Source organism: Leptopilina boulardi, unplaced genomic scaffold, assembly GCF_019393585.1.
Source record: "Leptopilina boulardi isolate dan_hultmark-lab unplaced genomic scaffold, ZJU_Lbou_2.1 LbouV2_330, whole genome shotgun sequence".
Taxonomy (NCBI): Eukaryota; Metazoa; Arthropoda; class Insecta; order Hymenoptera; family Figitidae; genus Leptopilina; species Leptopilina boulardi.
In genome coordinates this window covers 1,969,025-1,986,005 of record NW_026137897.1, presented here as the reverse complement: position 1 = coordinate 1,986,005, position 16,981 = coordinate 1,969,025, and the positions used below count along the sequence as shown (strand labels likewise).

General features: G+C 21.5%; 2 protein-coding genes across 7 annotated transcripts; both read right to left on the bottom strand.

Moving 5' to 3' along the window:
• Positions 1 to 607: 607 nt before the first annotated feature.
• LOC127285292 (EF-hand domain-containing family member C2-like) lies at positions 608 to 5,328 on the bottom strand. The gene is made up of 13 exons (XM_051311241.1): positions 5,176 to 5,328; positions 4,313 to 4,468; positions 3,941 to 4,085; positions 3,656 to 3,873; positions 3,336 to 3,578; positions 2,888 to 3,114; positions 2,407 to 2,598; positions 1,981 to 2,123; positions 1,708 to 1,904; positions 1,368 to 1,618; positions 1,125 to 1,304; positions 947 to 1,049; positions 608 to 807 (listed from the first exon to the last, which is right to left on the bottom strand). Exons 1-13 carry the CDS (start codon positions 5,227 to 5,229, stop codon positions 667 to 669), a joined length of 2,250 nt encoding a protein of 749 aa, XP_051167198.1. The 5' UTR covers positions 5,230 to 5,328; the 3' UTR covers positions 608 to 666.
• A 474-nt stretch (positions 5,329 to 5,802) lies between these two features.
• On the bottom strand, positions 5,803 to 16,876 carry LOC127285286 (extended synaptotagmin-1). 6 transcript variants are annotated; one of them, XM_051311220.1, is made up of 17 exons: positions 16,720 to 16,876; positions 14,230 to 14,638; positions 14,007 to 14,147; positions 13,859 to 13,935; positions 13,714 to 13,780; positions 13,495 to 13,640; positions 13,296 to 13,416; positions 13,035 to 13,205; positions 10,097 to 10,194; positions 8,852 to 8,900; positions 8,671 to 8,760; positions 8,424 to 8,510; positions 8,110 to 8,268; positions 7,882 to 8,034; positions 7,676 to 7,793; positions 7,284 to 7,599; positions 5,803 to 7,073 (listed from the first exon to the last, which is right to left on the bottom strand). In XM_051311220.1, exons 2-17 carry the CDS (start codon positions 14,554 to 14,556, stop codon positions 6,746 to 6,748), a joined length of 2,448 nt encoding a protein of 815 aa, XP_051167177.1. In that variant the 5' UTR covers positions 14,557 to 14,638; positions 16,720 to 16,876; the 3' UTR covers positions 5,803 to 6,745. The 6 variants fall into 6 exon arrangements, with proteins under 6 accessions (XP_051167177.1, XP_051167179.1, XP_051167178.1 ...); XM_051311222.1 differs by lacking the exon at positions 16,720 to 16,876 and adding an exon at positions 16,357 to 16,590; XM_051311221.1 differs by lacking the exon at positions 16,720 to 16,876 and adding an exon at positions 16,106 to 16,246.
• Between the last annotated feature and the right edge of the window lie 105 nt (positions 16,877 to 16,981).

Here is a 16,981-nt window from a genome sequence, read left to right as displayed (position 1 = left end):
GTAAATATTTAGTATAATTATAATATTAAATTTCGATGTACACGATATATAATGGAATTAGAAGTAAAACTGTAATAAATTGCGAATTATTAAACTCGAAATCAATAGTGAAAAATTACTAATTTGAAAAATTGTAAAATAATTCATGAATTCACAAATTTTCAATGATTTAATTTTTATTATTTTAATTTTTAAATTTCAAATTTTTAAATAATAATTAAAAATTAATTATTAAATTAATAATTTATGAATTCACAAATTTTCATTATTTTAATTTTTAAATTTCCATTTTTAAATAATAATTAGAAAATTAATTATTAAATTAATAATTCATGAATTCACAAATTTTTATTATTTTAATTTTTAAATTTTAATTTTAGAATTGGATGAAAAAAAATTTTTTTTTTTCCCCCTGTAACATTTTTCTAATCTTTTATTATCTCTGTCTGAAAATTTGTTTTAAATTTATTAAATTTTTTTTTCAATATATAATTGTTAATAATTTATATCTGTTTTTTTTTAATTAAAAAATTCTCTTTTTTTTTGAAGTTTTCGATTTTTAAATCTCAACTTTTCTAACTATAAAAATTACATAACTTTTTCCTGATTTTCGAGTACTTTGTTTTATTTATTTTGTTTTATTATTTAGTTTTATTTAATTATTATTTAATTTGCAGATAAATCATTATACTTATCATCAGACATAGGATTTTCTTTTTCATCTAAATTTAAATCTTCAATAAAGGCTGGAAATTCTATTTTTGCTCCACATTCAATTTCTTTTTCTGATGTCCACCAAAGTGCCGTCTATTAAAAAAAATTAATAATTATTAATAATTTAATAATTATTGAATTATTAAAATCAAAGGTTTGATTTTGTTATAAATATTAATATAATTTAAATAAAATGATAAAAAAAATTAATATAATAATAATAATAATTTACCTTTATATTCACAGGAGCCACTGGAGTCATTGGATTTATTTTGACATTCAAAAATTTAAGTAAGTCACAATAATTAATTGTTCCCTGTTTATTGTCATCGAAACTATTTAAAAAAAAGTAAATTTAATTTGTTTTCTGAATTTTAATTCTCTGTATTTTTATAACATTTTTTACTTACACATCAAGCATTGTATTTAATAATTCAACATTAAGGGGAATTCGACATCCTCGCAAAATTCGATAAAGTTCATTTCGCGATAAATAACCGGTTCTAGTTCTATCCAAATGAAGAATATCTTCTTCGAGACGATCAAGTTCCGTCCAAAGAAAACGATTAATTTCGGTATGAACCAAAGCCCTGAAAAAGTAAGTCAATTTTTTTTTTTTTTTCGACAAATAAACCTAATTTTAATTATTATACCTGATATAATCTCGAGAATTAAATTCTCTTTTTTCACGTGAAGAATAATGACGTGCAATAGTTATAATTTCATGTTCTGTTATATTTTCTCCCAAATATCTCAAGAGAGTTTTTCTAAAATGTTCAAATTCCAATATTAAAGTTCCATCTTCGTTTAATGTTGCAATTAAATCTTTTTTAAATTCTTTATAAATTGGTTTCAATAATTCACGAAGTTTATCCATAATTAGTCTTGAATTTGCTTTCGGGAACTGTTTAAAAAAAAAAAAAAAAAAAAAAAATTGATAAAAAATTTATTTGCAAATTTTAGCAAATTTTCAAGAGAGAAAATAATTACGACCTCGTCGGAATGTTGTTCCATATATCGAAGAGTATAAGAATCGGCGAATGTTAATTGAAATAAAAATCCATTGAGTGTTAAATTAGCGCCAATGTAAAAATCATTTGGTTTATAATAATTCGGTGGCTCATTGGAGAATATTTCCTGTCCAGGTAGCATTACTCGCATTCTTTTTTGAAAAAGACAACTCATAAAGCCTGAAATTTTTTTTTTTTTTTAAACAATTAAATTTTATAATTAATTTGATATTTAAAATGTTACTCTTTTTTTTACCAGAATTTCTTTTAGAAAGCTCAAAAATGGCAATTGTATTATCCATAAGAAAAATTCGAATTATAAAACATCTCTCAGCGTTCTCGGGAATTTTCGATATCATTTTTGCCTGGAATCTCAGTATTTGACTGTCAAATCCTTGTCTGTAAAAAAAATTAATTAAATAAATTTAACGAGAATTTAAATGAAAAGTTAACAAAGTTATAAATAAAGATATAAAGATAAAATAAGAAGCAAAAAAAAATGAAGATAATAAATTATTGAGTAATAAAAAATATATCGACTCTCGAGAATAAAGTATTTGGAAAGAAATTATTACTTTAAAAGTGTATTTAATTAAAATCTACCTATCTACATTTAAACGTAAGTAGGAAATAAAAATATTAAAAAAAAGAAATTTATCTTTCCATTTAGATATCAACATACTTATCGTGATAGTAAAACTTGGTGAAATCTACATTTGGCGCCTTAGGTGTTACTGAAAAGCAATTTCCAAGAGAGTCTTCATATGATCCATAACCGTTGTATGGAGGTATAAATTTCTCAATTTTATTATCGTAATCACACTTTTCCAATGGTCCTTTCAAAGGTGTAAAATTGTCAATTCCATATTTCATTCTTAAAAAAAAAAAAACAGTATTAGTTAACATTTTTTCATTACAATTAAAAATTAAATTTTATCTTTAATTAGACTTTCTAAAATAGAAATAAATTAAATAACTTAAAAAATACATTTAATAATATAATTAAGTGTTGAAATAATTAAATAAATAATTCTAAAATTATATTTTAACTTATTAAGGAAAAATATAAGTTTAATAATAAATTTAAATAAATTATCAATAATTTCAATATTTAATTTAATATTTAAATAAAAATAATTTAATTTTGAGTAAATTTTTTATACCTATAATAATCTTTGGTAAAAGAATCGAGATCGGTAATTACAACTTTTCTTCCAAAAACATCAATAACACTTCCAATTGTGAGATCATGATCTTTAAAATAATCCTGTAGATAAGTTCCCGTATTTAATGAATCTGCCATATAGTAACTTTTTGCTCCATTATCGCCAAGAACATTTAAAATTGTAAATGTATCTCCCGATCCAATTGGATCAATTTTTTCAAAATTCTAAGACAAATCGTTTTATTAGAATCGGAAAATTAAATTAATTTTCGATAATTATTTTTCTATATTAAATTGATTTTGAAAAAACTCTTTAAAAATACCTACAATAAACCAAATACTTTTTTTTAAATTTAATTTTTTTCAATAAATTTTATTTAAAAAAAAAAATTAAATTTATTTAATAAATTGAAATAATAAATAAATTTTAAAATTAAAAAATTTACCTTGGGAATTTTTGATCTTTTCAGAAAAAGTGGTCCAACATCACGTCCAGAATTTTCAGGTAAAATCTCTTTTACTTCAATTGTATCGTCGGCAAGATAATAATGAATTTCTAAATTATGAATTTCACCATAAAGATTGTCCCTATCATCCCAATAGCCATAGAATCTCAAAACTTTTTTATCATATTTCAAAAAATTTCCCCTAGTATCGGGTATTCGATTTGGTTTTTTTTGAAAAATATCCTGCAAAACAAAAATATTAAATATTTGAAAAGTATTTTATTATAATTAATTTTCTTTTTTTCTTTAAATAATTTTACTTTTTTCTCGGCATACGAATCCGAAGATAATTCAATAGGCTGCGGAACTGGAATTCCATTTCGATTGAGAAAATTTCTTGTAAATTTATCACAATCAATAATATTGTAAATTCTTCCATAAATTTTTATTTGTTTCCCAATATTTAAATCCAAAATATCGTAATAACGAAAAGTAACTGGATCTGGTATTGGAATTCTCTGTCTTCTAACAATAAGACCTTGAAAAAAAAATTAAATAAACTACAAATAGAATGAAATTTATTTTAAAAAAAAAGAGAAATTAACCTTGCTCTAAACCACTATTTCCTGTAATTGGCTCAGAAACTTTCATTGTTCCATCTTCCAAAAAAAAACTTATCGTACAATTTCGAATTGAAAATGAAGAATTATCTCGAGTATTTAATTGAAAGTAGGCTTTGAACATTAGTCGCTGTATTAAAAAAAAGGAGTAAAATTATTAAATTAAATTATTTAATTTATAATTATTTAATTATATTAAATTTATTTAATTAATTATTTATTAAATTAAAATATTTAATTAATTATTTATTAGATTAAAATATTTAAAAAATATTATATTTTATTAAATTCATTAGGTACCTATATTTAATTATTTTATTCAATTTAAAAAAGAAAAAATAATTAAAAATTAAAAACCTGTCCATCAAAAGCGAGCCATGTTGGTTTTTCTCCTTCATCATGAAACGATAAATAACGACTGTGTCGCGAAAAATGTGGCTTCTCCGCAAGATAATAAACACCATTATGAATTTTATCAAAAATCTGACTCTTGTGAAATTTTGTTTTACCAATCTGAAAAATGCGATTTTAAAAAATAATAATTATTATTTATTTTACACATTAATTTAATTACCAAATTTTTAAATTAATTACTAAATATTGAAGATGATTGTCAAATTTTTAAATTAATTACTAAATATTTAATTCGATTACAAAATTTTTTATTTAATTACTACAAATTTCATTTAATTACAAAATTTTTAAATTAATTACCAAAATTTGTAAATTAATTACTAAATTTTTAATTCAATTACCAAATTTTTAAATTAATTACCAAAATTTGTAAATTAATTACTAAATTTTTAATTCAATTACCAAATTTTTAAATTAATTACCAACATTTGTAAATTAATTACTAAATTTTTAATTCAATTAGGTACCAAATTTTTAAATTAATTACCAACATTTGTAAATTAATTACTAAATTTTTAATTCAATTACCAAATTTTTAAATTAATTACCAAATTTGTAAATTAATTACTAAATTTTTAATTCAATTACCAAATTTTTAAATTAATTACCAAATTTGTAAATTAATTACTAAATTTTTAATTTAATAACCAAATTTTTAATTTAATTACTAAATTTTTTTAAATTAGTTATTAAATTTTGTATTTTATTACCAAATTTTTAATTAAATTAATAAAATATTTAATTTAAAAATATGTACTTCTAAACCATTATTATTCTAATAAATACAAAAGAGAAAAAAATAGTACCTTCGAATCAAAATTAAAACCGGGCAAAAATGGCAAAGCTGGAACAGGATTCATGTTTCACCTTGAAAAAAAAAAAAAAGAATAAAAAAAAACCTTCGTCCCTTCCTTGTAAAAAAAAAAATTCCAAAAATTAACCTTCTAGTAAATACCTGTACAATATCATTGTAAATAATAAAAGCAAAATAAAAGAAAATTGCAAGTAAATTAAATCTATTTATATTGACGTTTCCATGGAGAAATTCTCTTGAATTAAATTCTGTACAGTATAAATTAGCCCCTTTCAAAACATTTATTCGTTCACTTTTCAATTAAATTTCAATTCAATTCAATTATTAATTATTATTTTTTCTTTTTGTAAATCATTTGTAAATTATTTTAATAAAATAAAATTTAATTTAATTACTAAATTTTTAATGTAATTACAAAATATTTAATTCAATGATTATCCCATAAAAATCATAATTGCCATTTTAAAAAATTCTATTAGATATTTTTTAAATAAATAAATATATAAATAAATTGCAATTAAAAAAAAATTATATTAATTTATATGCAACAGTTTTTGTTTTTTTTTGTAATTTATTTCTAATTTTCTTTTTGAAATTAATTAACAGGTAAATTATGCAAATATATTTTGAACAATCGTAGTGTAAATATGAGTATAAATATAACAACGCACTTTTTAAATCACTTTTATCAACTTATATATAAATATATATAAATTTTTTTTATTTTTAACAAGCTAGAGACGCTTTTTTGATTAAAAATTATTATATCTCTAATTATTATTTTGTGTATATAACATATTTTAAAAAATGTTTAGTAAAGATTATGAATAGACAATAGATTTTTTTTTGTTTTGGACTTCATATTGTAATATTAATTAATATTATATATTAATACTTTTTAAGTACTCGGAAAGTTCTGTTCCCTTTTATATCAGGCTTTGAAGAAATATATTAATTTGCGTAGAGAGTGAGATTCGAGATAAAAATTATAATCTATAATATTCACTTACAAAATCTAGATTAAAAAAAAAAAAAAAATTATGCAATATTTCTATATTAGTATCGCGGTGCTTAGTGCCTTAAGTAAATCCGGTTTTTTTTTTTTTTTGGTTAAAATTTACTAAAAGCGTTTGAAAAAAAAAAACTTTCCGGTATTATCACACTGTTTTTAATTGCCGTTTATAAATACAAATATCTGGCAAAGCGTATATTTTTTTTTTCTATTTGAAAAACTAATTTATTTTTACGGGAAAAAAAACTATTTCTTTTATATATTTTTAGAAAATACTTTAACAAAAAAATAATCAGAAAAATAATTTTTTTGACAATAAATTAAGAAATAGAAAATATTTCAAGAGTAAATAAATATGAAATATTTTTTTCATAACATTTTTAAAATGCCCAAGTATTTAAAAAAAAGGTTTTTTTTTTTGCCTTAACACGCTAAATAGAAAAAAAAATGAGATTCATAATCTTTGATATAAAAAAAAAAAGAATTATTTTTTGCGTTTGCAAAAAAATTGATAAAAGAGAAAAAATCTCCCTCTTCTACGCCTCCAAATCTAGTCTTTAATTTCTGGTTGTAAATCAAACCATGATGTGACTGATTGTGAAAAATCAATTTGCGACAAATCAATATGAATTTGTCCCATTATATTATTGCCCGTTGATAGCCATGCTTTTTGTGTGCATACAGAAATTTCAAGTGTTTTACTATTAATATCGCCCTGCGATACAATATATTCAAATTTCTCATCGAATATTGGATTACAATTATCCTTTATCACAATTGTTTTTCGTTTTGTTTCCTTATGCTTGTCTGGTAGAAGATAAAGTTTTACGTATGGATCCGGAATGTTGTGCGGATCATTTTGTGGTAAAGGCAAATGCCTAGAAATCATTATCTTTTATTAAATTTAAAATTCTTTTTTTTTAAATAGAATCAATTAATAAAAATTAAATTAAATTATTAATTTAATTTTCTTATTAAAAAGCCTCGGATCGACTCGTTTTAGTCGATTTATATTTAAAAAAAAAAAAATCGTATAATCCGAGGCCTGTATTAAATAAAATTTTTAATATTTAAAAAAAAAAACTTACGCTACTTTGTGGACGTGAATAAAAAGTTTTTGACGTGGTTCACTGTATTGTAATGTGAGTTGAATTCTTCCGAGTTTTGATTCGCCGGTTGATGATGTAAAACTTGGATGTCTATGAACTAAATTTGGATTAACGGAAGATGTTTGTGATGTTATTGTTTCACGAATTATTGGTTCCTCGGAAATTGGCGTTGGAACTTCAGGAACAGTTGAAATATTTGTTCCACCTCCTCCTCCTACTCCTGTTACCGATGCATTACTTCCGGCACTTTGTAATGATTCTTTGGACGATTGTTTTTTCAATGGACTGGGCGGAACTGTGGGGAAAAAAGAAAATAAATAAACGCAAATTTAAAAATAATTAGAGTTTGAAATTTCAAAAAATAAACTTGCCACTGCTGGAAAGATTACTGATTGTTGATCCTTGACGTTCGATTTTTGGTTGGGATTCAAAATTATCAGGATCATCCTCATCATCCGAGGAAACTTTTGGCTGTTCGTATTTTAAAATCTAAGTAAATAAAAAGTATTTTAAAATTCCAAATATCTAAATTGTAAATTTGAAAAAATTATAAAACTTAATTCTAATTTATCAAAACCTTTAAAATCATTGACATTATTAATTTGCTCTCCCTTCCCGATTGCTCCAAATCGAATGGTGATTGTTTCAATTCAAAATTCGCTTTCTCGAGTAAAGTGGAAATATTGAAATTCATTGTACCAACAATCATTCCCGATTTTTCATCAGTTATCTGAAAGAAAAAAGAAAATATTTTTATTATTCCTTTCCAAAAAAAGAAAAAAAAAGGAAAATTTTAAATATATACCTTAAATGACATGGTCCCAGTTTCTGGATTAGCAACGAGAAAAGTGAATCCCTGCTCCCAAACTGGATCACATGATCGTAAAATTGTTATTGTTCTCTCTGTTTTTCCGCCAAGGCTTGCTTCAAGATAAACATCTGGTTGCTTACTTCCACGAATACACTGAAAATTCATTCGCTTATAAATAAATTACAATAAAGGGGACATTAAATATTTGAAAATCAATTTGAAATTTTAAATTTGTTCTCGAAAAAAAAAACAAATGTAAATTTTCCATCGCATTTAAATTTTATTGCCATAATTTGAAATTCACTCACTGGTAAATTTTTTGCTGAATCAATGTACAAAATAAGAATTGCTGTACTCATAGACGTCACGCGTAGCTGTTGAGTTTCCTTTAGAGCCTACAAAAAAAATAATAATTTCTATTTATTACATCAGAAGACAAAAATTTATTTATTACAACAATTTTCTTTTCGTAATTTATTTTTATTTTAATAATACTTTGAAAAATACTTTGAAAAATTAAAAAAAAAAATTCCCAAAAATTAAAAACATACTCACTGCAGGAAGATCGGAAATTTTATTTGAAAGTTGAAGCCAACTGAGTCGCAAATGTACCATTCCATGCTTTGCCAGCTCCAATGAAATCCACTGATAAAATAGAATAATATTTTTTTACAAAAACCATTTTTATTAATCTAAACTTTTATTAAATTTTTTTATTATAATTTTTAAAACTCACAGTATCAATGGTTCCTTTTTTCTTGACTCGACTAACTTCGATGGTAGCTCTATTTTAATTAAAAAGAGAAAAAAAAATGTATTAATTATCAAAACAGAATTAAAAATAAAAATTATAAATTTATAATAAATCGTGTAGGAATTACACTTTGAAATTGAAAATTATTTTTGCAATTAAAAAAAGCATATTACAAGACGTGCATTCTAATTACAAGTACTTTTTTAAAATTATAAATTAATAATATTTACACATGCGAATAACAAAATTATAGACGAAATAAAATTCCAGCAAAGCTCTCAAAAATAGCGAATTTTAATAAAATTAATTCTGGCATTGAAATAATATTTTAATGGCAAAAATATAAAAATAAAAATAAAAATAAAATAATTAAAATATTTTCATTGTGTGGCAAATTTATAGAAATGAAGAAGGATGTGGAATTTTCAGGGATATTTTTTCTAAATACTTACAGGAATTTTTTTTCACAAAAAAAATCGCTGAACATTTTTTCTAATTGAATTTATAAAAAATTCATCGTGCATATATAAAAAATTATAGATTATCTAAATTTGAGTAAAAAGAAAATAATTTCTAGAATTGATTTTTTTAATTTTCTTCTGGGTTTTCTTTTTTTTTTTTTATAAATTTTGTATTTGCAATACCTGCCAAGTTGATCATCTTGACCATGGTTGTCTTTGTCAAAGAGATGAATCTTGCAGTTGGGTCCAAAGCCCTCATCAATTATAAACTGCCATCACATATATATATTATAAGCTTTAAATTTTTTTTTATTTGCCAAAAAAATCAAAAAACTGTTATCAAAAAATAATATACTTTTCCATAAGCTTCTTCAAGTCTCAAACACTTGAAAAGCCACTTGTATGTTTTTGATAATATTCGAGAGATAAAAATAATTAAATTAAATTTAATCTGCGATTAGATTTTAAGAGCAATTACATTCTTAATACGAGATTTGGATCTTTTTATTTAAATTTTTAATTTAAGACTAGAAGAAACCGTTTAGAAATTGATCCTTAAAAAAAAATAAAAAAATAAATCATTTTCAACAGTTGGATTAATTTTTAATTTATCAAAATCAATTTAGTGGTATTGATCACTTTTTTTTCTAAACAAACACTTTTTTCTCTACTTCAAACAAAATCACAAACTAAGAATCATGCAAACTATACTATAAAGAGTTAATTAATTAGAGCACAATTCTTTTCTACAAATTATTTCTACTACCTTCCTAGGAAGTCATCAAATTGAATACCAGGAACATTTGGATCCCAATCCCAAAGCGATAATTCAATCTCTTGCAAATTGATTGAATAGATAACAGCCTAAATATCAAAATATTTATTTTTTTTTCTTCAAAAAGAAAAAAAAAGTTTTATTCATTGAAATTTAATTTCATTAACTTCCATTTTTTTGCCCCTCTTTTTTTTGTATTTTAACTTTCATGCAAAAAACAATCTAAACATTTAAAATTATACTTACCAAAAATTTTCTAAAGCGAGGAAAATTTTACGAAAGTAAAAAAAAAGGTTTGATAGGGATAAAAAAAATTAATTTTTAATTTTTATTTAATTGAAATAATAATTTGAAATTGAGACTTTATCTAATAATGGACGAAAAGAAAAATTTGTTAACTGTGCAAAAGAAGAAAAGCTGACAAAGCATGCTTACATTTGAAAATAATTAAACACCAAAAGATTTTTTAAAAAAATACATATCGCAATATAAACCCAAAAAGCACAAAAAAAACCATTAAGAGACACAACACCGCTAAAGACAATAAATAGAATTTTTGTATAAATGATATAAAGTGTAACACCTACAAAATTTCAATATTTATATAAATATTTCTTAAAATTAGCAATTTTTAATAAATTTAATTTTGACGCGAATTATAAAATAAAAATTCAATACGAAAATTTAAAAATATAAACTAATTGTATAATTGTGTTCTAAAGAAAAAAAAATTTATTAAACAAATTATAAATTTTAAATTATAAAATTATAAATTCTATTTTAAATTACGAAATTGTAATTCTATTCTAAATTAATAAAATTCAAACCCGTAAATTATAGAAATAAAATAAAAATAAAATAAAAAATTAATTAAATAAATTATTTTATAAATTATAAAAAAAAATATTAAAAAAAATTATAATTATAGAAAACAAATGTAAATTATTTTTTTTTTTTTGGTAAACGATAATGGCGCAACCCGTAAGTTATAGAAATAAAATAACAATAAAATAAAAAATTAATTAAATAAATTATTTAATAAATTATTTAATAAATTATAAAAAAAAAATTATAATTATAGAAAACAAAAGTAAATTTTTTTTTTTTGGCAAACGATAATGGCGCAAAATAAAATTTAATCCGATTGAAAAAGAATTTTCAAAAAAAAAGATATTTTTTTTACAATACCTTCCGAGATTTTCATCGTTCTTTGTGTCGTCGAGATCCCATACGTGAATTGTCAATTGCTGAGCGATGGCCGACGTCACGACACACTAATTCAAGTAACATATCACACGTAACATTTGCACATATCACACATTCCAAGAAATAAATGGTAGTATTTAAATGAGGCCTATTTTCTATAGCTTCACAATCCTTATCTCTCTCTATATATATATTGAATGCATTTTGTGTGCGATTGTAAATTTTCCCCTCTGCTTTAAACTCGTCAAAAATATAAATTTTTTTAATTTAAAAAAAATTTTATATCAAAATTTATTTTCTTTTTTTTTTTAGTAAAAGTAAAAAGATATAGAGAGAAAGAGAAAAACATCATTAAAATATAACAGGCTTCGAAGTATAGTGGATTACTAAAAAAAAAAGTATGTAAATTATTCGCCGAAAATAAAAAAAAAAAGTTTCAAAAAAGTATCGTTCTTAAAGTAAAAGTAAAATTCGATTATATTTTTTAACTACGAATTACTAATACGAAAATATAATTATAACAACTGTTGAAGAAAGTATAATAAAAATTTTTAAAAAATAATTGAATCCTTAATATTTAGTTTTCAAAATAATCTAAATTTTAAGAAGAAATTTCTAAATTCTAAATTTTAAAGAATTTTAGTTAAAGATTTGAAAATATTGAATTTTAATGGAAATTTTCGAAGTTAATTGAATTTTTGATAATTTAAATGAAAATATTTAAAATAATTGAATTTACGAATTATTTGAAATGCAATTTTTGAAACGAATTGAGTTTTTGAATTGAAATTATTGAAGAGCGTTTAAATTGCAATTTTTTTTGGAATTAATTGAATTTCCAATAATTTTAATTTGAATTTGTATTTAAAATAATTCAACTATTTAGAAATTTTATTAATATTTTTAAAAAATAATTTAATTTTTGAATTAATATTTTAAAAAATAATTTCGTTTTTGAATTAATATTTTTAAAAAATAATTTAATTTTTCAAGAATTTTAATGAAGATTTTTCAAAAAATTGAAGAGAATTTGTCTGAATAAATCTTTAGTTTTATTTTAATTAATTAATTATCAATTAATAGACTTAAAAATTTCATAATTCTGGCAATTTTTTTTTTTTTTACATTTATTTAGAAAAACCAGCATTTTGTATCTTCTGGTCAAAATTAGTATTAAAAAATTAGCCCTGTTCAAAAAAATATCAAGAACGTAAAAAAAGTCCGGTACTTCGAAGCCTGATATAGATAAAAAAAAATGCGTGTATTATGAATAATGAAGAATCGTGAAGTTTTCATGCAAAACGATTGTTTTTTTTTTTTGTAACATTTTTTTACTTTCTGAAAAATAATTTTCTATAATTTATAATAGAACTGAATTTAATATAAAATTTTAATTTAAATTTTATTTAATTTAATAATTATTTTTTTTTTTCAAATCATTATAATTAGAAAAAGAAATAAATTTTGATTATCAGAAAGAAAGAAATGTAATTTAAGAAATTAATATTTAAATATATTAATTAACTATAATTTGAAAAAAGTTTTTAAACTGTTTTTATCCTTTTTTGTTTTCTTTAAATTAAAATAATTTAAAATCTTACCATATAGTAAAAGCTCGCATAAGAAATTGAAAGGTTTTTTTTTTGTAAATTAATTCAAGGAAGGAAAGAAAACATGCATTTTGAGCGTCAATCGAAAAAATAGAAAAAAAAAGTTTACACACCTCACACCAATAATCCCATTTTGGATCAACTGTATTGTCAATTGTTTTTGTACGAAATTCTTGTGCTCCAACGCTTATTATTGCATAGGGATCAGATTTTCCTTTTCCCAAGACGCCAATATCTTTTTTCATTAAATGCTTCGCTTGTACCACATGAATTCTCAAAACACCCTGAAATAAATTTTTTATTTAAGAAAATTTTTTTATTTAATAATAGAGAAATTTTTTTTAAACATAGAGAAAAATTTGTTTTCTATTTACTTCAGGTTCTGGCATTTTTAAAACTTCGGAAGGAATATCTTCTGATAATGGAACTATTATTTTATTCGGCAAAACTAAACGTGCCGCTACTTGTTGCGTTATTATTTTCCTTAAAATATCACTGAAATCAAAATATAATAATTATTAAATTAATAAATTTAATTTAATTATTAAAAATCAATTAATTATTAAATCGTACTTAAATCCTGGAAAATCGAGAATATCCGCAGCTCCAACCAAATTGAAATCAATAGCTGGATTATTTAGAAAAAATGCTTGAACACCGCCAACTAAGGGCATAACAGGAATCAATGGTTTCAAAACAATTCTCATAAGTCCACGAAGCTAAAGAAAAAGAAATTTTTTTTTGTCACTTTTTAAAAATTTTTTTCCTCAATTAGAATTTCTTTTTCCCTACCTGAAAATCTTTTATTCCACCTTTTAAATTTCCCACTGAAAATGAAATATCACAATCACCGGCATATCTGTATAAAAAAAAGAAAGTATTTCATTAATTAAATTCCAACAAAAAGAAAGACAAAAAATGAAATAAAAATACTAACAATATATCCACATCGAAAATAATTTCATGTCTCGATGTATTTTTATCGTAAGTTTTAATACCATAAATCTTTGGTGGCTATAAAAAAGAAACTGATTTTTAATATCAATTTTTCCGATTAAAAATTAGAATTAAAAAAAAAAACTTACAATGCGTCCTAATACTAATCTTTCAAATTGAAATCCCTTCATTTTATATTCAGATAAACTCTGAATAATCGCCGGTTGAATTGTACTTTTAAATAAATCACGAACAAAATGATTTATACTTGGCCAAACTTTACACAAAATCTGCAAAAGAAAATAAATTTTCATGAAATAAAATTGAAAATTGAAAAATGAATTAAATTAATTTAAAAAATAAATTTATTACTTTATTAAGCCATTCGGCACGATCAAAATCGGGGAAATAAACCCACGATGGTAATTCATCCATTCGGCTTGCAATAACATCTTTTTCTTTACTAAGAGCAGTTGCTTGTGCCATAAGTCTTTTTAATTCATGATCTTTTTTTCTCTCCGTTCTCCAAACAGTTAAAACAACTGGAGCAATTAGCCAAGCGAGACTAAAATTCATATAACCCCATCCCCAAATAATTCCAACTGTTGTTAATTTAGCAACAAATGAAGTTGAAAGCGATGCTAAACTCATGTAAGGCCAATTACTAAGTTCATTTTCTTTTTCTTCCGGACGATCCATTTTATTTCACTTCTTCTTTTTTTTTTATGGCAAAATTTTAATTTTTTCCTATCCTAGAATTTTTCATCACTCAATGTGAATTCTGTAAATTGAAATAATTTTTTAATTAAAGTTAAAAACTTTAACAAAGTACGAAGTAAAATTGCAGATTGTGTATTTTTGAATTTAAAAATGAAAAACAAAATTTTCGTTTAAATTTACATTTAAAAAATAATAATCAAATATTTTTCACGATTTTAAAATTGTTAATCAATCAAAATTTATTTATTAACGGTATAATTATTATTAATTAAATATAATTTATATTTTATTTATTTTATTATTAATTAAGTATATTTTATATTTTATTATTAATTAAATTGATAAAAAAATAATCTTTATTATAAATAATTAACTATTAAAATTACTAAAAATAAAATTTTTTACAAAGAACAAGGTAAAATTGTAAAAAAATATTATTTCAAATTTAAAAACGAAAAACAAACTTTTCGTTTAAATTTAAAATGTAAAAAATTTAAGAATTTAACAAAACAATAATCAAATATTTTTCACAATGTTAAAATTGTTAATTAAAATTATTCAATAATTGCAATTAATTACAATGAATTTTTAATTACTTATAAATTTATTAAATCAAAGTTACTTTAAATTCATAAAAAATATAAAATGTTTATTATAAATAAATAAATATTAAAATTAATAAACATAAAAAATTTTACAAAGAAAAAAGTAAAATTGCAAATAAGGATTTATAAATTTAAAAACGAATAACAAACTATTTTGTTTATTTATAATTTAAAAAATTTTTTTAATTAAAAAAAAACAATAATCATGTATTTTCCACGATGTTTAAATTATTAGAAAAAAAATATTTAATAATTGCAAAATTAATAACATAAAATTTTTTTAATTAATAATAAATTTGTTAAATTAAAGGTACTTTAAATTTGATAATATAAAATTTTTTTTATAAATAAATAACTATAAAAATTACTAAATGAAAAAATGTTACAAAAAAAAATTACAGATTTTCAAAAAATGCAAAAAGAAATTTTAATTTAAAAAGTGAAAGATTTAAAAATCAATAATCAAATATTTTTCACGATGTTAAAATATTGTTTATCAAGGTTATTCAAAAATTGTAATTACTTAATTAAATAAATTACAAGGAATTTTTAATTAATAATAAAATAAAATAATAAATGTATGTTAACTTAAAGCTTAATTTAAAAAAAAATATTAAATATTAATTATTTCTATAATAAGAAAAAATATTATTAACCACCTTTTTTCCCCCTTTGTTAATAAAAAAAAAAAAAAAAAAAACTATCACAAGATAAATTTCTATCTCCGCAAAAAAAAAAAGAAAAGAAAAATAGATTAAATTGCGCATAAAAAGTTATTTATTAAACCTAAATATAACAAAACTATATCAAAAAGAGAAAAATGTAAATAATGTGTTATAATAAAAAAATACTAATTTCTGACAGCTGGAAAATAAAAATTACACGTTTCTATATTCGGAGATGATGAAAAATTTACTTCTAACCTCTCTCTCTTTCTTATGGGATGTAATATGAATTTTTTTTTATTAACTTCACCTTGGAATCAAATCACACAAGTTTTATACTTTTAAATGATTAAATTACCCGTCGGAGAGAATATTTATTACTTACTTATCTCTTTGAACAGTGAAAATCGACTGAACTATCAAGACACGTTGAAGAACGACTTGTTTCCGCACACCGCGTTTTGTCGATAATATACACTAGATCATCAAAATTTATTTTAGTCCCTTACCAGTCTGTCACATCTTCAATACGTTTATTACATTTTTTCTGTCATCAATAACATTTTACGTAATATTTCTTTACATTCAAATTATCGGTCTTTTTTACCCTATAGTATATATATATTAAACTATATAATGATAATCTTGTTTTTTTTTACAATGTAAAGGGTAATCAATTATTCAATAATATTTTAACATATATAGTAAATAAGATTATTGAATCACAAAAGAAAAAAAAAACATAGATTTCATCATTTCTATAAATAGTTTAAAAGAAATTATTATACGGATCTTAATAGAAAAAAATTAAACGTGCGTCTTAATTTGAGGTTAGGTTAGAAGAAAATTGAAAGATTTCTATATATAGTTACCTGTAATTATTTCACATTTTTGTTAAATGATGTCTATTAAATGAAATTCAATTGTCAAATTGTGTAATTTTTACATTGAAAAATATTTAACGAAAATAAATATACAGAATGTACTCTTTAAATTTATAAATTTTCCGCTTTTTTTTGACAGTTTAATGTTGGTATCACGTGTTTATAAACAGAAATGCGCATGTCCAATTCTTCTTATCTGATTGGTTTAAAAAAGCGCGGTTATTTAACACATTTTATTTGAAAAATAAGT